Source organism: Kogia breviceps, chromosome 3 (genome assembly GCF_026419965.1).
Source record: "Kogia breviceps isolate mKogBre1 chromosome 3, mKogBre1 haplotype 1, whole genome shotgun sequence".
NCBI classification, from domain to species: Eukaryota; Metazoa; Chordata; class Mammalia; order Artiodactyla; family Physeteridae; genus Kogia; species Kogia breviceps.
In genome coordinates, this window is record NC_081312.1 from 136644812 (window position 1) to 136669346 (window position 24535).

At 38.6% G+C, this 24535-nt stretch overlaps 2 protein-coding genes across 4 annotated transcripts in view; both read left to right on the forward strand.

The window, feature by feature from the left end:
- The first annotated feature begins 191 nt into the window (after nt 1-191).
- MTFMT (mitochondrial methionyl-tRNA formyltransferase) lies at nt 192-22702 on the forward strand. Of its 3 annotated transcripts, XM_059057787.2 has the most exons (9): nt 192-497; nt 2394-2603; nt 4099-4221; nt 6082-6184; nt 7318-7393; nt 11677-11768; nt 18519-18597; nt 19449-19531; nt 20932-22702. In XM_059057787.2, the coding sequence occupies exons 1-9, from the start codon at nt 274-276 to the stop codon at nt 21115-21117; spliced, it is 1176 nt and encodes a 391-aa protein (XP_058913770.1). In that variant the 5' UTR covers nt 192-273; the 3' UTR covers nt 21118-22702. The 3 variants fall into 3 exon arrangements, with proteins under 3 accessions (XP_058913770.1, XP_066885746.1, XP_066885745.1); XM_067029645.1 differs by lacking the exon at nt 19449-19531 and having other exon boundaries at nt 242-497; XM_067029644.1 differs by lacking the exons at nt 18519-18597; nt 19449-19531 and having other exon boundaries at nt 242-497; nt 20932-21455.
- The window catches only part of SPG21 (SPG21 abhydrolase domain containing, maspardin), a 47290-nt gene continuing 45387 nt past the window's right edge, over nt 22633-24535 (forward strand). Inside the window, exon 1 of the mRNA XM_067029647.1 lies at nt 22633-22702. The gene's annotated coding sequence lies outside the window, so the exon portion shown is untranslated. The remainder of the gene's footprint in view (nt 22703-24535) is intronic.

Here is a 24535-nt window from a genome sequence, read left to right on the forward strand (position 1 = left end):
TAAATGAGATTTCGTCGTCTGAAAACACATATGATTTGTTCCAAAAGAGTCGTTTGGGGAGATTGGCTAAATCGTGCAAACAAATGCAACAAAAGTCACGGGGACGCTTGAACTGGCAAATTCCTTCATCTGCCGCGCCTGCAATCAGGCAAGCCCCGCCCCAGTCGCTGAAAGACCTCGCCCATCGGGTTTCCGCCCCGCCCCGCCCCTCCTGCCTAGCTCCTGCTCCCTCACCACAATGCGCCTGCGCAGAGTGGGCCGCCCGCGGAGGCGATGAGGATTCTGGTAAGGTGCTGCTGGGGCCCCCTGCCAGGCGGCGGCGGCGGCGCGGGCAGGAGGCCGAGCCCTCAGTGGCGATCCCTGGTCGGCCTGAGCGGGTCCTCTGGCGGGGAGGACAGCCAGGGCGCTCGAGTCCGCGAGAAGCCGCCTTGGCGGGTGCTCTTTTTCGGCACTGACCAGTTCGCCCGCGAAACGCTGCGGGCGCTGCACGCCGCCAGGTACCGGGGCCAGGGATTGGGAGGCCCGGGTGTCGAGGACGCGGCTGTGGAGCCACTGCAGCCGGCCTCGAGTGTTTGGACTCCTAGTCGAGGAAAGCAGCTGCGCCGGAGGGGTGTAGGCCCAGATCTCGGCGTCTCCGGGCGCCCGGAAGGTACACGGTCAGCCCTTGGGCGCCCGCCTGGTCCCGTCCGGTCTACACGCCCGACTCTTTCCGCGCTCTGAGTGCCACCGGGCGCCCCGCGGTGCCAAGGCCGCGCTCGTTGCTTTACCTGCATCACCTCCGTTCAGTCCCACCACCTCCCTGCCCGTTTAGCATGTAAACCGTAGCTCAGAGAGGTTAAGAGATTGCCCAAGGTCATCAGCTGAGCAGGTTGGTACTAAAACGGGCTCTGACTTCAAGGACCTCCTCTTTCCACTTTCTCCTACTGCCTCCTACTCACCTGATTTGTATCATCTAACCCTTTGGGCTTCTTCCTGGGCACAGGCATCCCTCTGCACACGCTTGCCTCACGCCTTCTCTCCCCATCGCCTCCCTGTATACAACCGGATCCAGTTTTCTGAGACTGAAATGAAGACATAGTACAAAAACGAACTGTTTTCCTATGAATAAATTTATAAATCAGAACTCTTAGGTATACATTTAGTATTTCTAAAATTTAACAAGTTGTGTTTCCTGGAAAAAAATAATTGAGATCCAACCTGTCCTGAACGTCCATGGTATGTGGTGGCTATACCCATATATCCTGCTCTGTCTCCTTTCCCTAGCCTCCATTTTGTATTTTCCCGCTCCGTTTTTTCCTGATGCACCCTCACACTCATTTCTGTCATCTCCCTCCATCAAGTCTTCTCTACAAATACTTCCCAGCAGACCCTGATGTTGACTCATTCATGAATCCCCTTGTATTTCCGCCTTCACACACTCCCCTCTGTAACACACCCTGAAACACTTCCTTCGCACATGTTCCCTTTGCACACCTCCGTAATACACTCTCTACGTGCTACTTTCCGTGTATGGCCTCCTGCATCTCTCACTGCATGTATCCTGCCGCTTCTGCTGATGCTTCACCTGGCAGCTCCAGTACTTTTGCACTTTTTCTTTTGGGCCCTCCTGTCTATTACTTTTCTCATAAATCCTCAACATTTATGATGTTGTACCTGCATGATGCAGTACCTGCTAAATAAATAAACAGCCCCAGGCACTGGAATACTTTGCAGCAGGTAAAAAAAAATGAAGTAGTGCTACATATAGTGTCATGGAATGATGCCCATGGTGTGTGTGTGTGTGTGTGTGTGTGTGTGTATACACACACACACATATATATATATATATATATATATATTTTAAGTATTGTTTGAATAACATGTAGTTATAGTAAAAAATTCAAAAGATTCAAAAGATATAAAAAAGTCAGTTCCTTCCATCTCTTTCTCCCAGTCCCCAGTTCCTCTCTTCAAAGATAGCCACTGTTTTCAGTTTTCTAGTCTAGAAATGTTTGATGCATATACAAGCAAGTGTATATTTAACCCATTTTTTAAAAAGACTCACGTAATAGCATACATAGTGTTAAGAGAAAAAAACAAAATGCTGGACAGTATATATAATATTACAATTGTGTAAAATGTCTGTACTGTATATGTTTCTGCATGCACAGGAAATTCCTAAAACCATAACAGGCCAAACAGTAGCCAGTAGCCACTTGTGGCTCTTTAAATTTAAAACAATTAAAATTAAATAAAAATACAACTTTAGTCTCTCAGTTGCATTAGTTTTAATCATTTACCCTTAAATGCTTAGTGAATTTAATCATAAAAATGCCTTAGAAATGCATGAAGTAGTTTAGCTTTCCGACATTGTCTTAACGCTGTCACATTTTCTTCTAATCTTTCCAATTTAGGGAAAACAAAGGGGAAGAGTTAATTGAAAACTTGGAGGTTGTCACAGTTCCCTCCCCATCACCAAAAAGACTGCCGGTGAAGCAATATGCTGTCCAATCTCAGCTCCCAGTGTATGAGTGGCCAGATGTGGGATCTGGAGAATATGATGTTGGAGTGGTAGCTTCTTTTGGCCGACTTTTGAGTGAGGCTCTTATTCTTAAATTTCCCTAGTAAGTTTTATTTGTAAGGAAATACAGTGTAGAGACCTCGGTCTTTATATATGGACCTGGTATCTAAAGTGCAATAACTTGAACTTAATTCTGCTTTCTTTAGTATTTTCTCTTAAAATAAAAGATTTTATTAGTGGCATGAGTTGTTAAAATGTGTGATGCTCTTTATCACTATATATGGGTTCTCACCCAGCCTCATTTAAATTCCATATGTATACTAACAACTCCCAGATTTGTCCCTCCAGTTCAGATCTCTCCCTGAACTCCAGGCCCTTGATACCCACTTCCTCCTCTGCCGCTCTGCTTGGATGTCTGATAGGCACCTTACATGTAAGATGTCCAAAACAACATTCCTGAACTTTCACCCCAAAACCTGCTCCTTCCCAAAATCTTCATCTCAGTACATGGTAACTCCAGCCTTTAAGTTGTTTGGACCCAAAGCCTTAGCATTATTCTTAATTCCATATCTCATATGACACATCCAGTCCATCGGGAAATCCTATTGGCTCTGCCTTTGAAATCTCTCTAGAATGTCTGCTTCTTATCACTTCTGCTGTAACCACTCTTGGCTGTCATACTGCAGTAGCCTCCTAAGTGGTCTCCACTTCTGTCTTTGGCCCTCTCAGTCTTTTACCACCCAACACCAAAGTGATCCTTTTAAAACATAAGTCAGATCATGTCACTCTGCTCAAAATTCTCTGGTGGTTTTCCATCTTGCTCAGAATAAAAGTCAAGTCCTTAATATTGGCCTATGAGGGCAGAATTTTTTTTTTTCTGTGTGGTTCACTGTTGCTTATATCCCTAGCACTTAGTGCCAGAATGTGGATTGTGCTCAGTAAATATTTCTTGGATGGATGAGACTGGGCTGAACAGTGGAATTTAGAGTGTATATATACATATACACACATAAGCACTCTCAAGTGTATACTCATGCTGATGGAGACATTAAACTAATGACAGATTAGTAAATTATTAAAATTGCTCATTAATGGGTGAAAAGTGTATAGCGATAAACAGCAAAGGTGAATAAATTGTTAGATGGGGATTTAAGAAGCTTGTTTTAGGAACTCTATATACAAACTAAATGAAGTGAGGGTAATTATGTAACTAAACTATACGTATAATTCACATCATCCATGAGATGCACGATTGGATTTGAGTTGTTTTTCTCATTTAGTAAAAAACACATTTTTTGTCTTTATTTTAAAACTCCCAGACATTGCGAGTTATGTCTTGAATTGCGAAGCTAGAACATCTTTGGAACAATGAATAGTTGTTCCTGCTCTTTTTTTAATTGAGTTTCATTGGTCTCTTATGGTAAGAAAGTTGAACTTAGCTCTGACTCCTGCTTCAGTTGGTATGAGACTAGATTTAACTGTTTTTCAAAATTTCTGAGCAAGTTTAATGATGAAAAGTAGCATATTAGTTTAGGTAGCAGTAAACTAAATGGTAAAAAGCCCACTTGCATACTAATTTCCTGCCTTTTCTAACTCAGTGGCATCTTGAATGTCCATCCCAGTTGCCTCCCGAGGTGGCGTGGTCCAGCCCCTATAATCCATACGGTCCTGCACGGAGACACAGTTGCTGGAGTAACGATTATGCAAATTAGACCTAAAAGGTAGAGCATATTTTCTTGAAACTTTTTGTGATGTTGAATGTTGATGTCAGTCTGCCTGGGGGAAGTGGAGGTGGATGAGTGGGTACTAATCACTAATTTCTTTAACTCCTGGGTTTCTTCCTGGTTTTTAACATCAACCACATGTGTTTTGGCATTTACACAGTGTCTCTTTAAACTTGTTAATTGAAATAAATTATTAACAACTGGATTTCTATAAACGATATTATATAAATGAGAGATGGATTTTTGTATATTAGTTATGAATCTCTGTTCTGCTGGCTTTGGTTTCTATGGTCAAAAATTTTTTGGAACCTGAAGTAAGAATACGTTGTATACCAATGTGTTATATAATTGTCTTAAATGTTTAATTTTTAAAATTATACCTACAATCTAAGAAACAATTATTTTAAATTGTTTTAGGAGGGTATTATGCCTCTGCCTATTATCACCTAACGTCCCCATAGAAAAGAAAAATTCACAAGTTCACAAGACCAAGTCAATATCTGGGATTTGCTTTAACTTACTTCAAAAAAAAAGAGGGGAGGGGCAGATGAAACAAGAGTGGTGAAACTTCAGTAATTCTCAAATCTGGAAGATGTGTATATGGGGATTCTTTAGACTGTTCATTCTGTTTTTGGAATGTTTGTAACTTTTCATAATAAGCATTTTACTAAAGCTCATAGCTTAAAAATAGAGTTAACAGACCACAAAGTTAAGTATTTAAAACAAAATATATTTCTAATAAAAGCTGATGGCCAATATTTGCAGAGCTTGATATAAAATATTGAATATAAGACTTATGGGAATGCAAATACCCTTGCACCTACTTATAATCACTATTGATTATAATTCAGGCAAAACTCTTGTCCTTTGAGAAAGGAAATACAGGAAGGAATGATTGTAAATTCCTAGTTGTACTTCCTTGGAAAACATATTCTTTGCTCTGTACTTTCATTATATAATTAGAGATTTTTTTCATACTATTTACTACTAATGATAGAATTATTTGTAGTTGCAATTAAATCCCTGATATGCAACCTTTTTCCTTTGTGAAAAATAAAACTAAAATCTAAATATAGGCCAGATTTTGCTCTCCCTTCTTTCTTTTTTTTAATTTTTAAAATTTTAATAGTTTAGTAAAATAACTGTATTAGAATTTAATTTTGTTAAGCTCAAGTATTGACTCCATAAATGACAAAAAAATGGTACTTAAGAATAAAGCAGAGGGGCTTCCCTGGTGGCGCAGTGGTTGAGGGTCCGCCTGCCGATGCAGGGGACGCGGGTTCGTGCCCCGGTCCAGGAGGATCCCACATGCTGCGGAGCGGCTGAGCCCGTGAGCCATGGCGGCTGGGCCTGTGCGTCCGGAGCCTGTGCTCCGCAATGGGAGGGGCCGCGACAGTGAGAGGCCCGCGTACCGCAAAAAAAAAAAGAATAAAGCTGATGAAAATGCAGAGAATGGTGAAAAGTTAATGCGCTTAAACTATCTAGTTGATAGACTAAAGTGATATTAGTAACATGCTAATGTTGCTCTCCCTTCTTTCAAACTGACATTTCTCCCTTGCCAGTGGCTAATAGTCACATTCATGGCCACGGTTAAACTATACTTGCGGGGGAATTTCCTGGCCTTCCAGTGGTTAGGACTGTGCACTTCCCTGCAGCGGGCCCGGGTTTGATCTCTGGTCAGGGAGCTAAGATCCCACAAGCCGCACTGTTTGGCCTAAAAAAACAAAACAAAACAAAACCCACCCGAACAAACAAAAAAACTATCCCTGTGATATATAAACATTCATGTAGACAAACATATTGATCTTAAGAAATAGTCAGTAATCATGTTATTATTTGCTTTTGATTTCTTGGTAGGTTTGATGTAGGCCCAATTCTCAAACAGGAAACGGTTCCTGTATCACCCAAGAGCACCACAAAGGATTTGGAAGCAGTGCTGTCAAGACTGGGTGCCAACATGGTACAGTATTCCAATATCCCCCTGCTTGTTTCCTTAGTGCTTATGATGAAAAGAACAATTTTATGATTTGTGATTTTAAGCTTCTTTTTAAAAAGTGGTTTCTATCCCTGGCTTCCTAAAAATTCGCTTGGCTTTTGTGATCTTATGTTAGTCTTTGAGAATTTGCACAGAGTATGTACTTAATCAAAGCTTTTGAATGAAATATGTGATTTTATATGGTCTGTTACATTTCATGGTGAGGCTTTTAGACTATTCTTCCCATTTTCACTCTCCTTAGTCTCATAGACATACCATTCACCCCTGTCGAACTGAACTAACATAATTTCCTAAGTAAGTCTCTGTTTTCCTCCCACTTATGTGCCTGTGTTCCAGCCATTTGCATCTGTATGCATTGGAATTCTGCTGACCCCCTAGCTGTAAATGAACTCTGAGACTTTTTTTTGAGTCTGCATACAATAGGGTGTGAATAAAAGTTTAATGGCCCAATTAATGATTTTCATCTGAACTAAATTTTCTGTAGAGGAACCCCCCTCCACCCCACCCCCCGCTGTATAGATGATGCTTCCCATTCTAGGCACTCACCTCGGAAATGCTGTTATTATAGTGTGTCGTTTATTGAGCACTGGCTTGTGTGCCAAGACTGTTTTAGATATTTTCATAGACTTACTTTTTTTTTTACCTTCGCAAGAAACCTTTGAGGTAGCTATTGCTTTCAAGTGTTTTATAGATAATGACATTGAAGGCCACAGACAAGTAAAATAACTTTTCCACAGTGACACAACTAGCAGGTGGTAGAACTGGGATTTGAACCCAGAACTATGTGACTCCAGAGTATGAAGTCCCCACTGCCTTCCTTCAGAGTGAGAGTGAGAGTGTGGATGGCCGAGCACAGGCTGTTCTGACAGCCAGTCGAGGCTCAGCATTCTCTGGAAGGAAATCAATGACCTGTACTCTACAGAGAGCAACATCTCCACTGAAACTCCACCCAGTAGATGGATCCTCACAGCTTAAGCCAATTTACTGCTTTACCCTGCCACACAGTTCTTAAAGCTGTAATTTCATGGTACTGAATTGTAATGTATTTCTGCTTTCGTTCTTTTCATCTTGAATATATTACTCTCCTTTTTTTTAAGCTTATTTCAGTTTTGAAAAATCTGCCTGAAAGTTTGAACAATGGAAGGCAGCAGCCAGCTGAGGGGGTGACACATGGTAAGTGCAGAGGGCAGAGACTCTTACATCTTTCCTAAGGTTTTGTTTGTTGTGATGGCATCTGAACACTGTGGCTTCCTCACTTGCAAGTTTCCCTTAATTTTGACTAAAGATTGAATGTCAACTTGCATGTCCTTTTCCAGAGAATGATTGGTAAGGGGTCTCTCTCCCTCTTCACATTTAGGCTTTTGAAAGATTAGAACAATTTTCTCTATTCTTTATATTGAAAAGTGCCAAACACAAAGGTAAGTTGAAAGACAGTGAATACCTGTTTTAACCCAGAGTCAACAATTATTAATGTTTGGCCATAGTTTCTTTATATATGTGGTTATGTAGCATATATATTTTAATTTTTGCTATACCATTTGGAAGTATACATCTTGACCTTTCATTCCTAAATATTTCAACATGCATCTCCTAGGAAAAATGAACAGTTCCCTAATAGCATCGAATAGCCAGTCCATATTTAAATTTTCCTGACACTCTAAAAACATATTTTATAGCTGTATATTTTTTCAAACTAGGATCCAATTATATTTAGTCGTATGTCTCTTTAGTCTCATTAGAGTAATTCCTCCACTGTTTTTTTCCCTCCATGTCATTAACTTTTTGAAGAGACCAGGCCAATTATCTCTTTTCTTCCAGTGTTGTTTAATGTGTTTTTCTAGCCCTTAAAGTTCCTGTAAATCGGAAGTTCTAAAGGCTTGATGAGATTTGGGCTTAAAGTTTGTGGAAAGAGTATTTCATAGATGATATTGTGTTCCAGTGATATTTGTTTCAGTTTGTTTTTTAACCTTAAGGCTTGCTTTTTATTTTTATTTATGATGTAATTTTATTTCTTGACTATGTAAGACATTTACATGACTCAAAAGTTAAAACTGTTTAAAGGATCTACTCAGAGAAGCCCCCACCTCCATCCCCTACAGTCTTAGGGAGTCATATCAGTAAGCCATAATACCAGGTTGCATCAAGGCTAGTTAAGCTAAATTTGATCACTTGATGGAGGTGGTGACCACCAGATCTTTCCAGTGTAAAGATGTGTTTCTCCCTTTGCAAATGGCAGGTAATCCATGGGGTAATACTTTGGCACCATGCAAATATCCGGTTCCCTACCAGCCTTTCACATAACAATTTTAGCATGGATTGATGCTCCTTACCTGAATGAATTATTTCAATGAAAATCAAAATGGTGATTTTCCAATTCCTTTTATATTTAATAGTTGGCATTGTTCGTGTAAAGAAGAGCTTTTCCTTATTAATTGTGGGTGAATTTTAATTCATCCTAAAATGGCAGGATAAATGCTTAGTTCTTTCTCTAATTATCAATTTTTAAATTAGGGAGTTGGTGCCATAATCACCTTCAATTATGGTGGCAAGTGAGTTTTTTTAGTCATTTGACTTGTGGATTTTTATTTACGGTGTTTTATAGTTAATTACATTCATAATGTTTTGTGCTGCTCAAGTTGTCCCAAATTTAGCTACTGGTAGCCTCTTAAAGTTGGCTCCTGAATCCTTTTGACATCCCTCCACCCCCAGCTAGTTTATGAGCGCTTCCTTGTTTCTATAGCAAGATGTCCCAGGCTCACCTTGTAAATTCTCTGTCCCATGTTGGAATCAGCCACCTCTCCCTTGTTTATTTTAGTTGGGGGGTAGTATTTAGAAACCATCTAATACAATGATGTGTTCCAAAATGAAGTGTTAGTGGAGAAGGGTAGGCATTATATTTTTTAAAAATATTTGAGTTTAGAGACTTCCCTGACTGTCCAGTGGTTAAGACTTCACTTCCAATGCAGGGGGTGCAGGTTCAATCCCTGGTTGGGGAGCTAAGATCCCACATGCCTCGGGGCCAAAAATAACAAAACATAAAATAGAAGCAGTATTGTAACAAATTCAATAAAGTCTTTAAAAAATATATTTGAGCTCATATTGTTTCTGATTCAAATTTTAAAGTACAGGGTTTTTCTGGTGTTTTCTCTTACACAGAAAATCTTTTTTAAATCAATGCTGACCTGTTTTTTATTTGCTGTGCATAAAATAATTTCAAGATTACAACACCAATATCACTACAGAAAGTATAACTATTAAGTGAGAGTTAATCTGCAGTTTTTTTTCCTGCAGTTTTTTGTGTTTTTTTTTTTTTTTGTCCTTAAAGTATATCCTACGAAGGGTATATAGTCAGAGTACTGTGTTCAAAACTTACTGGAGGGCTTCCCTGGTAGCGCAGTGGTTGAGAGTCCGCCTGCCAATTCAGGGGACACGGGTTCGTGCCCCGGTCCGGGAAGATCCCACATGCCGCGGAGCGGCTGGGCCCGTGAGCCATGGCCACTGAGCCTGCGCGTCCGGAGCCTGTGCTCCGCAACGGGAGAGTCCACAACAGTGAGAGGGCCGCGTACCACAAAAAAACAAACAAAACTTACTGGAGATAATTATTTTTTCCATGTGGTTTTGTTATCTAGTTTGATATATAGTTTCTTTGTTTCAGTTTGTTTTTAATTTTCAGTGTTGCATTTTCCTCTTTACAACTAAATCTTATTTTTGAATATATAAAATACATGATTCAAAGTTAAAACTATTTGAAAAGGTTATACAGAGAAGAAGTCTTACTTCCATCCCATTTCTATCTCTTCCAATCCTGTTTCCCTCCCTCTAGAGTTAGTAGTTTCTGATTTAGCCTTTCAGTTGTTTCCTTTTATGAAAATAAACAAAAACACATACTTTAAAACTGATTTTTCCATTTAAAACTGATTTTTCCTTTTTTCTTCCACAAAAGGTGGCATAAAATATACACTCTTCTGTATCTTTCTTTTTTGTTTTTTAAAGTTTATTTATTTTTGTCTGCGTTGGGTCTTCATTGCTGCGCACGGGCTTTCTCTAGTTGTGGCGAGTGGGGGCTACTCTTCCTTGCAGTGTGCGGGCTTCTCATTGCGGTGGCTTCTCTTGTGTGGAGCACAGGCTCTAGGCACGCAGGCTTCAGTAGTTGTGGCTCACGGGCTCTAGAACACAGGCTCAGTAGTTGTGGCGCACGGGCTTAGTTGCTCCGCAGCATGTGGGATCTTCCCGGACCAGGGCTCGAACCCATGTCCCCTGCATTGGCAGGCAGATTCTTAACCACTGTACCATCAGGGAAGCCCTGCATCTTTCTTTTTTTCATTTTATGGTGTATCCTGGTGATCATTTCCTATCAATAAGAAGAAATTTTCCTGTTCTTTTTTATGGCAGTATAGTTCTCACTTGTATGGGTAAATCATAATTTAATCAATAGATCCCCTATTGGTGGACATTTGGATTGTTTCTAATCTTTTTCTATTTCAAATAATGCCACTATGAATAACTTTATGCATACATTACCTCCTAATCTAATAGATAAAAAATTGTGTCTTGGAGTAGTTTTTTTTTTTTTTTCGGTATGCGGGCCTCTCACTGTTGTGGCCTCTCCCGTTGCGGAGCACAGGCTCAGGACGTGCAGGCTCAGCGGCCATGGCTCACGGGCCTAGCTGCTCCGCGGCATGTGGGATCTTCCCAGACCGGGGCACAAACCTGTGTTCCCTGCATCGGCAGGTGGACTCTCAACCACTGTGCCACCAGGGAAGCCCTGGAGTAGTTTTAATTTACATTCCTCCTTGAGTGAGGCTGAGGAGCTTCTTAATATGTTTAAGGACTATTTGCATTTCTTTTTTTCTGAGAAGGGTCTGTTATATCTTTTGTCCATTTTTCTATCTGGTTTTTGGTCTTTTTTGTCTCAGTTTTTAGGAGTACTTTGTGTAATAGATATAAATAAATCTATATAATAGATACAAAGTACTCCTAAATATAATACAAATATATATAATATATATATAGTAATTATATATAAATATTTATATTTATTATATAGATACATCTCTCATGGAATATATATAAACAGATATAAAGTACTGTGATATTAATTGGAAATAAACTTGTTTATCATTTGTTTTTTGGCTTGATTTATGGCATTTCTTTTTGTCTTACAAAAGTTTAATTTTTTGTAGTCACATTTATCATTCTTTAATTGCTTCTTGATTTTGAGTCATAGAAGGACTTTTTCTATTCCTAGGTTATAAAGAAATTTACCCATGTTTTCTTCTAGTACTTTTATTTACTATGTATGTATGTATATATTTTATATTATGGAAAATTTAAAACATACAAAAGTTGAGAAAATAATATAATGAATTCTCTTGTAGCTGTCATTCAGTATTAGTAATTACCAATTTATGGTCATTGATCTGATATTCATTCTTGCTATTGGCATTATCTTATAGCCCCTAAGATTTCTGCTGCTACCAGCTGTATAAAATGGGAGGAACAAACTTCAGAGCAAATATTCAGACTTCATCGTGCCATTGGAAATATAGTAAGTTGGAAGTCAAATTGCAGTTTTACCTAATTGTGTGTGTGTGTGTGTGTGTGTGTGTGTGTAATTTACTTTTGAAATATTTTGATTTAGGAATAAATCTCATAAGCAAAACCAAAGGATCCTGAAATTCATTTTTTAAAAAATAACTATTTTTTGGTTCTTTTGAACATAGGGGCAGGACAGGAATAAAGACACAGATGTAGAGAATGGACTTGAGGACAAGGGGAGGGGGACGGGTAAGCTGGGACGAAGTGAGAGAGTAGCATTGACATATATACACTACCAAATGTAAAATAGATAGCTAGTGGGAAGCAGCTTCATGGCACAGGGAGATCTTCTCTGTGCTTTGCGACCACTTAGAGGGGTGGGATGAGGGTGGGAGGGAGATGCAAGAGGGAGGGGATATGGGGATATACATATGCATGTAGCTGATTCACTTTGTTATGCAGCAGAAACTAATACAACACTGTAAAGCAATTATACTCCAATAAAGATGTTTTAAAAAAGAAACTTTTTATTGGGGTAAAATATATATAACATAAAATATACCATTTAAACCATTTTTAAGTGTATAGTTCAGTGGCATTAAGTACATTTACATTGTTATGCAACTATCACCAGTATCCATTTCCACAACTTTTTCATCATCTCAAACTGAAACTCTATACCCATTAAATAACAACTCCTCATTCCCCCCACCCCACAATCCCTGGTAATCACTATTCTACTTCATGTCTCTATGAATCTGCCTTTTATAGGTACCTCATATAAGTGGAATCATACAATATTTATCCTTTTGTGTCTGACTTATCTCACCTAGCATAATGTTTTCAAGTTTCATTCATGTTGTACCATGTATCAGAATGTCATTCCTTTTTTAGTCTGAATAATATTCCATTGTATGTATATAGCACATTTTGTTTATCCATTTGTCTATCAATGGACATTTGAGTTGTTTCTACCTTTTAGCTAATGTGAATAATGCTGCATGAACTTGGATGTATACATATCTGTTTGAGTACCTGTTTCAGTTCTTTTCAATATGACATTCATTTTTTAAATATTCTTTAAACTTCAAGTTTTATAGGGGCCTTAGAATTCACAAAGTACTTTAAAATAGATATTTTGCCATCTCTCATAACCAAATTTTATTATCCTGTTTCATAGATGAGGAGAATGAAAACGAAGTGACTAACTTCAGGTGCCCAGTCACTGAATAATGAACCTAAATCTTCTAACTCCTAGTCCAGTGCTTTTACTAGTATCTCTTTCTGCCTTTGGCCCAATTTTTACAACTGAATTCTTAAATCCTTGATTTCTACATATGGCATACAAAATCTAGTTGTAATAACTTGTTAAAATATCTGAATTAAATTCTCAGTTCTTTGACAAATTTATTGGGGTTATTTTCCCTTCATTTTGATAGCATCTTATGTTGTTTGAACTCTGAGTCTACCAAGTGTGGGGTTTTTAATGGACCTCTGTAGGTTAAAATGGAGAACTGCCATTGCATATCTGTAGCATGCCAGGTTCTTCGGTGATTACAGCCTCATGTTGTGGGTATTATCCCATTTTAAGTTGATGAAATTGAGGCTTAAAGACGATACTCAGTGAATGGCTGTTGAATGTTGCTCAAGGTCACATTGCTAGTTAGTGAGAGTCAGGTTTTGAACCAGATCTGCCTGACGTCAAACCCTGTACTTTCCCCACTGTAAGAAAACGGCATAGGGCAAGGAACATTGACTTTAGAGCCAGACGGAGCTGGGTTCCATCTTCTCTCTGCTACTTCCTAGCTTTGTAGACTTGAGAAGGTTATTTAATCTCTGAGCTTTAGTTAGTTCATTTGAAAATTAGAATGATATAATGTATATAAAGCATCTAGTACAGTATCTGAGTAGGTACTCATTAAATGATATCTGCTCTTATTCATTCATTAAACAAAATATTTATTGAAAGCCTATTATATGTCAGGCATTGTTCTAGGTATTAGAGGTGATGTGGGAAGATGGAAACAAATAAGCAAATAAATAAGAAAAATATCAGATGGTGTGATAAGCTCTTTGATGAAAATTAAAATAATGTGATAGATTAACTGGTGGCTATTTTAGACCGGATATCTAAATGGGGAAGGCCACTTTGAACTGACATTTAAGCTGAGGTCTGAAAGGCAATAAGGAGCAAGTCATGCCAAAATCAGGAAAAGACTATTCCAGGCAGACAGAGCAGCTAGCACAAAAGTCAAGTAAGCTAAATCAGATAAAGATTGTACAAGAAAAGAAAACTACAAATCAATAGCCCTTATTAATATAGAGGCAAAAATCCTTAACAGAATTAGTAAAGTGAATCAAACAACATGTAGAAAAGGATTATACATTATGACCAAGTGGGATGTAGCCCAGGAATGTAAGGCTGGTTCAACATACAAAAATCAATCCACATAATATACCATATTAATAGAATAAAGGACAAAAGCCACATAATTATCTCAGTAGATGCAGAAACAGCATTTGAAAAATCCAGTACCTTTTCATGACAAAAATGTTCAACAAACTAAGAATAGACGGGAACTTCCTCAACCTGATGAAGAATATCTACAAAAAAATCCAAATCTAACATCATATTTGATGACGAAAGATTGAAAGTGTTCCCTCTAAGATCAGGAACAAGACAAAGATGTCCACTCTCACCACTTCTAATCAACATTGTACTGGAGGTTATAGCTGGGGTGATTAGGCAAGAAAAAAGGAACAATGTAAAACTATATTTGCAGATGTTGTAATCTTATATATAGAAAACTATAAATAATTCCACCCCCCAAAACTAATAGGGCTAATAAACAGTAAAGAAGACCTAAGTAAATGGAAGGGCCTCTGTGTTCATGGATTAGAAGACTTAATATTGTTAAGATGGCACTATTCCCCAAATTGATCTACAGAACTCAACACAATTCCTATAAAAATCCTAGTTGACTTCTTTGCAGAAATTGACAGGCTTATCCTAAAATTCATATGGAATTCCAAGAGGCCCAGAATAGACAGAAAATCTTGAAAAAGAAGAACAAAGTTCCAATTTCAAAGTTCCTATGAAATCAGGACGCATAGTTCCTGATTTCAGAATTTACTACAATGCTATAGTAACCAAGGCAGTGTGATACTGACAAAGACATAAAGCTCAATGGGATAGAATTCAGAGTCCAGAAATAAACCCATACATTTATGGTCACTTGATTTTTTTTTTTTTTTTTTTTTTTTTTTTTTTGCGGTATGCGGGCCTCTCACTGTTGTGGCCTCTCCCGTTGCGGAGCACAGGCTCCGGATGCGCAGGCCTAGCGGCCATGGCTCACGGGCTTAGTTGCTCCGCGGCATGTGGGATCTTCCCGGACCGGGGCACGAACCCGTGTCTCCTGCATCGGCAGGCGGATTCTCAACCACTGCGCCACCAGGGAAGCCCCTGGTCACTTGATTTTTGATAAGGGTGCCAAGGCAATTTGATGGGGAAAGAATAATCTTTTTACCACATGGTGCTTGGACAACTGGATATCCACAATCAGAAGAAATGGATTTGGATCCCTGCCTCATACCACATATAAAAATGAACTCTAAATGGATCAGAAACCTAAATGTAAGAGCTGAAACTATAAAAACTCTTGGAAGAAGATATAGGGGCATATCTTCATGACCTTGAAGTAGGCGGTGGTTCTTAGATATAATGCCTGAAACATAAGCAACAAACTAAGAATAGAGAAATCGGACTTCAAAATTGAAAACCGTTGGGCTTCAAAGAACACTAACAAGAAAATGAAAGGACAACCTACATAATAAAAGAAGATATTTGCAAATCATATATCTGATGAGGGTCTAGTATCCAGAGTCTATAAAGAACTTTTATAGCAAAAAGATAAATAACATGATTAGAAAATCAGCAAAGGATCTACATAGACATTTATCCTACGAAAATATATAAATGGCCACTACACATATGAAAAGATAATTTCATTAGTCATTAGGGAAATGCAAATCAAAACTATACTGAGATACCACTTCACACTCACTAGGATTACTGTAATTTTAAAAAACAGACAATAACAAGTGTTGACAGGGATATGGAGAAGTTTGGAACCCTCATTCATTGTTGGTAGAAATGTAAAATGGGGCAGCTGCTTTAGAAAAGTTTGACAGTTCCCCCAAAAGTTAAACACTACATAATAATTCTTATCTTCTGCAATTCACCTTTCCTCTCCACTGAAAAATTCTTGTGTTACAACAGAAGGAGTGCCTGTCTTGGAGCCAGAAGGTGAAATTTGATTCCTAGAGTTGCCGTGTATTAACCAAGAGCAAGATCCTTATCTTCTCTGAGCTTCTGCTTTTCTATCTCTAAAATGGGGTTAATGACCTGGTCCACAGCTGTCAAGATCAAAGGAGATAAACTGTGAATTTAAATCCACGCCAACATATGATTTTGACAGTACTGACAGTGGGCACAGAAATGACTTTTCTTACCATCACTTTCCTTTCTTCAGTGCTCTGATGAGAAGGTGAAGATGAGCTTTACCTTCTCAAGAACAAGAAGGGTATATTCTGATTCTATACTTATCATATTTATAGCTCTCTGTAAATATAAACATTTTTCAAACAGTAATCATGTTTCAGAAGTATTTTGAGTTCTTTGAAAGAAAAAAGTTACACACATGAAAGTCATTTCATAACTTTTATTAGAAGCAGATGAAAGAAAAATAAGCAAATTATAGAAGAGGATATTTTACCAAAATATGACATATATAAGGTTGTGAATACTTTTCTTCAAATTTACTGAATTCTCTGATTTAATCGTTCACATCTTTGAAACAACCTAACTGTTCTGAAAGTAAAATGTCCTCTTTAGAGAATGTCATCGAAAGAGCACTGAGGGGCTTCCCTGGTGGCACAGTGGTTGAGAGTCCGCCTGCCGATGCAGGGTACACGGGTGCACTGAGCTGAGAATGAGAAAGCATAGATTCTGATCCTTGGCTCTGCCACTAACTAGCTGTGTCTAAACTTGGGAAAACAGCTGCATTTCTCTGGGCCTCACTTTCCTCATCTATGAAATAGAGGACTGAACTGCAGTCTGAAAATCCGTTTATTTACTTCAGAAATTTGAGAGAACTTATTTCCTGGTGTGTGTTAATTTCTGTTAGCCTATTTAAATCAAAATGTAATAAAGGTAGCATTTCACACTGAGGGGAAGGGTGAGATGAATTATTCAATAAATAGTGTTGGGACAGCTGGTTAGCCTTTAAAAGGGGGAGCCCTCAAGTCTCACCTTTTCAAATCAAAATAAAATCTAGATGGATCAAGGATTTAAGTGTTTTCAAAAAATGAAACCACAAAGAACTGGGAAAAAGAACAGTTGAATAATTTTATAATATTTGATAAATGTGTATAGGGCTTTTTAAGCATGACATGAACCAGTGAAGTCATGAGAGAAAAGAGTGATAAATATTACTCCATAAAATTAAAAAATTATGCATGGAAAAAAATTACCCAATATTTAAAGTCAACAAACTAGAAAAATATTCATAATACATCTAAGAACTAAAGGGCTAATTTCCTAAAAATATAAAAGCCTTTCACAAATTAATAAGAAAGAGATGAATAACTCAGGTTTGTTTTTGTTTTTTGTTTTTTTTAATGGGCAAAGGGCATAAATAGGCCTAAGAAATAAATAAAATGTGCAGGTAGATATGGACTGCTCCTCAGCCTCACTAATAATAAACAGCAATAGAGTGCCATTTTTCTTCTCTTATCAAGGCAGTTTAACAATAAAATGTTGAGACTCTTTAACCCAGGTGGTCCACTTAAAAAACACCTATTCTCCAGAAATATAAAAGTCCTCAAAGATATATCTACCAGGCTATTATCACATTTAAAATTTTTTGTGGGCTTCCCTGGTGGCGCAGTGGTTGAGAGTCTGCCTGCCGATGCAGGGGACACGGGTTCGTGCCCCGGTCCGGGAAGATCCCACATGCCGTGGAGTGGCTGGGCCCGTGAGCCATGGCCGCTGAGCCTGCGCGTCCGGAGCCTGTGCTCCGCAGCGGGAGAGGCCACAACAGTGAGAGGCCCGCATACCGCAAAAAATAAATAAATAAAAATTAAAATTAAATAAAATAAAATTTTTTGTAATTTTGTAATGTGTTATGAAGTATCCATCATAAAGGCATTTGTTGCATAAATTATGGTACATTTTATAAAATGGAATACTGTGCAGAAGATTAAAGAGTGAAATAGATAAGTGTGTACTGATGAAAATTTGTCCAGTTTGTGGTTAAGTAAAAAAAGTTCCTTGTCAAATAGTATGTTCTAGATTTTTGTGATAATTATATTTGTAGGAAAAATACAAGGATATACACATTGAACTATTAACAGTGGTTACCTCCGGGGGTGGGGGTACAGAATACTTTCACATTCTAATTTTTTTAACATAGTTGTTGTAATGCTTGCATTTTTTAAAATGAGCATGATTTTTAACTAGAAATATTAATGAAGATATAAACATTGATTTTAAAATGGTGTTTAATTTTAAGATCTAACGAATACTGGAGACTGATGTAGAGGGTCATGTTATGTCCTGTTCCATAAGGTTTAGAGACTGAGTTCCCAATTCCTCTGTAATTGGGAGAGAAGTCAGACCAGATTAACACAAAATAGTAGTTGAAAAGGGTTTCAGGGTTGAGTGTATTTATTTATCATTCTTCTTTCATTTTATTTGCAGATTCCGTTGCAGACACTCTGGGTGAATAGTACCATTAAACTTCTGGATTTGGTAGAAGTTAATAGTTCAGTCCTCACTGGTACTTATTTTTGAATAGTTGACATGGAAAATGTTTTCAGTATAGTCTATTTGAAAATGTGTCTGTTTTACCATAGGTCCCATTTACTAAAAATAAGGATTCTTTTAGCTTGTTTCAGTTCAATAATGGTAATACTTTACATTCATTTATAGTCTTATTCTTTACAGTGTCCATTCATGTGTATTTTCTCTTCTGATCATCATAAGAACCTGAGAAGTAGGCAGATCAATGTTACTATCGCATTTTAAGCTCAGTGATTTCCTATATTAAGGTTATCAGGGAATGCAGAGTGCCTAGGTTGATTTCATTCTGGTGAATATCATAATGAAAATCTCTGGGCACCTCAGTGAGAATCTTAGGCCAGGGTGTAACATTTCATGACCCTGGTCCATTCAGAGGCCCATCAGTGCCCTCCCATCCTGGTGGACTGAAGGAGTGTGAGCCACATAGGCAGAGAGTTCCCCAGAAATCTGGGAATTGGGACTTGTTTAGTCATGGATGGAAGGGCCAGCTTAGATCCTAAGCCTCCTGTATGTCTCTCCACTGGTAGCTAGTTATTTCCCCCAAATGGTCAAAAATTCTAGATTCAACATTTTAGGTTGATCTCTGGGACACTGGGTAAAGGACTCATAGCTTCTTGTGTGTATGGAAAGCTTCCCTTTGGGTTCAAGATACACAGAGCACCACGGCTCTATCGTAAGTTTTAGATTACAAAGTCAGGGCATCAACAGATGTGTACCCTCCAATATTAGTACTGTCTTGCAGAATGTTTTTTGACTTTTAAGAAGCATCGTGAAGTTGCATAATTATTCTCTCTCTCATATCCCTCTTTTCCCCTCGCCTGTCTTTAGATCCAAAATTAACAGGACAGGCTGTTATTCCAGGATCAGTAATATACCACAGACAGTCAAAAATACTGCTGGTTTGTTGCAAGGTACATTTTCCTTTAGTTTCACATTATCACACTTGTTTTACTGAGTTTATTGTTGGTCATTTGTCATTTTTAGCTGAGATTTCACTCAACTGCCTGCCTATCAGATTGAGCCAATGGACAGTTTAATTTTCTTAAGAAATAGCAGAATCTCTAGTATAATTTTTTTCAAGAGATGAAGTTTTACCAAGGTGTTATTATTACTCAGACAATGAAAGAAGATTCAGTAACTTTAGTTCTTTCTCAAAAGAAACTTGTATATTCTCAGTAATCCAATTTAATTAACAAGTCATCTTGTTAATAGGACTATCACAAACAAATAGTAATGTCAAAGTATCTCACTGGGCTTCCCTGGTGGCGCAGTGGTTGAGAATCCGCCTGCCAATGCAGAGGATACGGTTTCGTGCCCCGGTCTGGGAAGATCCCACATGCCGCGGAGCGGCTAGGCCCGTGAGCCATGGCCGCTGAGCCTGCGCGTCCGGAGCCTGTGCTCCGCAACGGGAGAGGCCACAGCAGTGAGAGGCCTGTGTACCGAAAAAAAAAAGTATCTCACTGAACTACAACAGTGCCTGTATCCTACTTGCTTCTACTGTTTAATGTGGTTAGAGAGATTTCTTAACTATTTAAAATGACTTTGAAACCATTATCATTTTTAAGACAATGGCATTATCCTGAGAAGTGTTCCATGTTCCTAACATTTCCTGTTAGGAAATGTTAGGAGTATTTTCCTTCATGTGGTATTTATGTGTGAAGTTCCATGCTCAAGAAAGAGTATTTAAAATGTGTGATAGATTGATCTGACCAACACAAGACTGTAGATACAGAATGCCTACAGCAACCTCTCTTCACCTCTCTTCAACTTATTCTGGAATAGCACTGGGTGCATATGCCTGGGTCTGTATACATCTATACTGCAAATCTACAGTTTGCTCTCATAGAAGAAGTGGGTTGTCTCAACATGTGAGTTTGAGTCCCACCAGTTATGTCACCTTGGACAAATCACTCACACTCTCTGGGCATCAGTTTTCTCTTGTAAAATCAGTTTTCTCTGGGGATGATATTGGATCTGCCTATTTTTTAGAGTGCTCGTATTTTGACAACCAATAACAATAAGATACATGGACATACTCTGAAAACTGTCAAGCACCACAGAAATACAACGTACCTTTTTATTCTGCCCTGTCTATGTTTAAATAGATTTAAATAGGTCTATACATTTGTTATCACTCCTCGGTAATAAACTTTTAGAGTCAAAGAATCATATGTTACTTAGTGCTGTTTGTAGCCTGGCATTTAGTAAAGATTTGTTGGTTTATTTTTTTCATGATAAAAGTTTTATAAACTAAAATTTACCACCAGTTTTGTCAGCACCGCGTATTCACTATTTGTCTTTTGCCCTTTAGGATGGCTGGATTGGTGTTCGATCAGTGATGCTCAAGAAAACACTAACAGCTACTGATTTCTACAATGGATATTTACACCCCTGGTACCAAAAAAATTCCCAGGCTCAACCAAGCCAGTGCAGATTTCAGACTCTCAGACTTCCACTGAAGAAGAAGCAGAAAAAAAAAATTGTTGCTATGCAATAGTACACCAAGTAGTTAGGAAGAAGATGGACAAGTACCTACTACATACTTGTAATTTGTTAAAAGCCTTATTTACAAGGAACTACCTTGACTTTCAAAGAAGATGACACTGTTGGAAGGAAAGATTATTGTCAAAAAGATGAATTACCTCACTTTTCACTTTTCATTTAACAGTAGTTAAAAACAGCTTTTTCTATTTCAACAACAAAAGAAACTTTAAATTTTTATTTATAATATCAGACTCATAGAGATTGTATCTTTCCCTAAGAGCAAGTACAACTAACTGTTATGTGTATATACTGAAGAGAGGTTCTTTTAAAAAGTGCATCTATTAAATTTTTAAAATCATGTGTCCCCATTGACTATGTTACCATTTCAGTAGTATTTAATCTACATTTTGGATTTTCAACAAAGAGTAAAGTCAGCTCTTTAAATTTAGCTACTATCTAGTTCTCACCAAGTCATAAACATTCATAATGTGTAATAATCTGTCACATTGATCTGTCCAATAAATTCAGATTTTTACATCTAGATTTTCTTAAAGTAGGAATACAGTAACATTCTTCAATGTATTTGTGCAGTAAAGGTTATTGAGCATCTGGTCTGTGCAAACTCATCTTCTCCGTCTCCAGGAGAGTCAGGCACTTCTGGAGGAGGAAGGAGGTGCAGTGGCCATCTGTTGAATTTTTTAATATCTTTACATAATCAGCTTTTCCTGCCTAGATTCTATCAGTTAAAATCTTTCTGCAATCATTTAATTCATCCATTCAACAACATTTATTGATAGCGTGATTAGATAATTGGTCATCTAAATTAGGACATGTTCATGAGTAAAAAGAAGCACTTATATTAATTATTTCTGGACAACAGGCATAAACAGGACTCTCCCAGGCAAACCAGGTTGCGTAAACATCCTATTTATTGAACACTTGCAGTGTAACCTGACTTTATGCTGATTGCTGGAGATTCAGAGATTAAATAATATTTGGTGTGTTCAATCTACTGGGGAGGCAAGCATAAGCAAATATAATACTGTTATAAATGCCATAATGAAGGTATAGTGGAAGCAGTAAGTCACCCTGAAGGGAGTCACTGGAGGCTTCTCAGAAGAGGCAAAGCTGAATCTGAGGTTCCAAATGATGAGTTAATTATGCAGACTAAGGCCTGGAAGAAGATTCTAGCATGTGCAGAGGAACAGAGGCATACAAGAACACTATCCCGTAGGGCATTGGTAACGTGGTTCTTAAACTGGGAGCATGATTGCCTTTTATTATCATTCTTTAAACCATAAATTTGCTATGCACTCTTCCGCGTATGAGCTAGTTATACACTTACGTAAGTGTATATATAGATGGCTTGGAGAACGCTAACGGTGGATCATGGAAGAGAAACAAATGGCATGTTAAACACAGGAAAAAAGAGCTGTGTTTTAAAGAAACTGGAAGAATTGATAGAAATGGAGTAGAATGATGGAGATGAGTCTGGAAGACCAGATCATGGAGGGCTTGAAGACCATGAGAATTTGGACCTTTGTCTTGTAATGCAATAGACAATCAAGGAAGTGACACGACTATAGATTTGCATTTTGGTAAGTTAACTCTGGTGGTGGGGTGGAAGGTAGATTGTAGGTAAAACCTGGGCAGGAAGATCTGTTGGGAGGTTAGAAACATGAAGATATGAACTATGGCAGCAGTTAACGGGGGTGGGGGACATGGTTTAAAAGATTTTCCAGTGGAAGTAAGAACTTGAGTTATCAGTTGGTTATTATATTCTTATGGAGAGTTTTGGCTTCACCACTGATTAGCCCTTTGATCTCTAACAAGTTACCAAGCGTCACTGAACTTTAGTTTCCTCATATGTGAAATGGGGCTGAAGATAAAAAACAGCACTCCCAAAATAGTTTTGAGAATCAATGACTGTGTGAAAGTGCCTTTTTGTTGTTGTTTTTCAGTTCATGTGTATTGAGCATTCATTCCCCTCTCCAGGCACTAAGCTCATGTTATGGAATTCAGAGAGAATGAGAGTCAGTGTCCCCTGGGAGCTGACGGGTGATTTCTGCAGGGAATCTTGGGAGGTACCCACTCAGACATTGCCACGAGGAGTGGGGAACCTTAGTGAGGCCACAGGTTTCTGCTATAAGTTCTCATCTCTTACTACATGGTGGTAAATGGTCTCAGGTCTGCCTCCCTGCATTCTGGGTGGAGCCTGTCTGATTGTTTAGCCTATTATCATTGCCCTTGCTGGGCAGAATCTTTTTGCCAGACCACCCCTAGCCCTTGGCCAGACAGTGAGTCAAGGCCTACCCCAGTCCAGTGATGCCACCTGCATAAACAATTCAGCCTAATGCCAAGTAGGGGGCTGTGGGTGAGGCTGTGTGAGCTGGAAAGGGAAGCTGGTCATCATGATTGACGTGGTTGGTACACTTAGGACAACATGAAATACCGTTTATACGTATGAAATCTTGAGTCATGAGTGCAAGGCCCATCTCATAGAGGGCAGTTTCCCATCCAGGGAGCCTCAAGCCCATCATGGGACTGGAGGACAAACACCAGGTTTAGAATGCCATCTCTATGTTAACAGCCCATTCTTTGAAAAATTAAATGGTGCACATCCCAGATAGGCCTCAGGAAATGAGATGACCCACTCTTTCAGGACCCTTGACCACAACCCAGTATGACTGAGCAGTTTCTCATCTGAACCAGAATCACCTGGAGTACTTGTTTAAAATGTAGATCCCTGGGCCCTACTCCAGCGCTTGAATCAGAATCTCTGGATGTGGGAATCTGCATTTGATCACACTCAACAAATAATTTGTATGTTAGAGCAGTAACAGCTTTAACTAGCAAGAGGTACACATGGGGCCACATGTTGGGCCTTAGGTCCAGGGTCCTCCCAGAAAGGGTGGAACACAGCCTTTTCTGCACTCTGGCTGAAAGGATGGATTTGCAAACACATTGCCTCCTTGTTGTGCAAGATGCTTCTATTTTGATTCTTGTTGTTGCTGAAAAAACATCAGACTCAAAACAGTTCAGTTACTCATGGCTAGTTGGGTGACCCAGGACAAATTTAAAAAATTTTAAGTTCTGGGAATTCCCTGGTGGTCCAGTGGTTAGGACTCCGTGCTTCCACTTCAGGGCGCACAGGTTCAATCCCTGGTTGGGAAACTAAGATCCCGCATGCCGTGTGTGGCGCAACCAAAAAAAAATTTTTTTTACTTCTGATTTCTCAGTTTAAAAACAAGGGTAGAACGTAAAAATATTCTATCTTGCAGAATAGAAATACATTTAGAATATGCCCAGGGAAGCACGTGGCAAACAGTAGACAATAAATGGTAGCTATTTTTGTCACCACAGTCTAACACTGCTATAATGCCTTCTTTGGGCCTGCAACAATATTTTCTCCTCTGGATGGCAGCAGCAAC